The sequence below is a fragment of the Propithecus coquereli genome, unplaced genomic scaffold, assembly GCF_000956105.1.
Source record: "Propithecus coquereli isolate 6110/MARCELLA unplaced genomic scaffold, Pcoq_1.0 Scaffold354, whole genome shotgun sequence".
Lineage (NCBI taxonomy): Eukaryota > Metazoa > Chordata > Mammalia > Primates > Indriidae > Propithecus > Propithecus coquereli.
Window position 1 is genome coordinate 1,891,373 of NW_012149219.1, and position 337 is coordinate 1,891,709.

General features: G+C 67.7%; 1 protein-coding gene across 1 annotated transcript in view; it reads right to left on the bottom strand.

The window, feature by feature from the left end:
* Positions 1-337, bottom strand: part of FOXF2 (forkhead box F2) — a 165,660-nt gene that overhangs the window by 76,025 nt on the left and 89,298 nt on the right. Inside the window, exon 3 of the mRNA XM_012651372.1 lies at positions 3-333. Within this exon, the coding sequence (XP_012506826.1) occupies positions 3-333 (331 nt within the window). The remainder of the gene's footprint in view (positions 1-2; positions 334-337) is intronic.

Here is a 337-nt window from a genome sequence, read left to right on the forward strand (position 1 = left end):
GCCGTCGCCCGGTGGCTCAGGCGCTTGCGGCGGCGGCGAAAGACCCCGTCGGCGAAGGTGTACTCGCTGTTGGGGTTGAGCATCCAGTAGTTGTCCTTGCCCCAGGGCCGCGAGGGGTCGCGCAGCACCTTGACGAAGCAGTCGTTGAGCGAGAGGTTGTGGCGCACCGAGTTGCGCCAGCCCGTGTAGCTGCCGCGGAAAAAGGGGAACTTGCCCATGAGGTACTCGTTGATCTCGGCCAGCGTCAGCCGCCCGCCGGCCGAGTCGCGGATGGCCATGGCGATGAGCGCGATGTACGAGTACGGGGGCTTGGGCCGCCGCGTGTACGGCTTGCTGC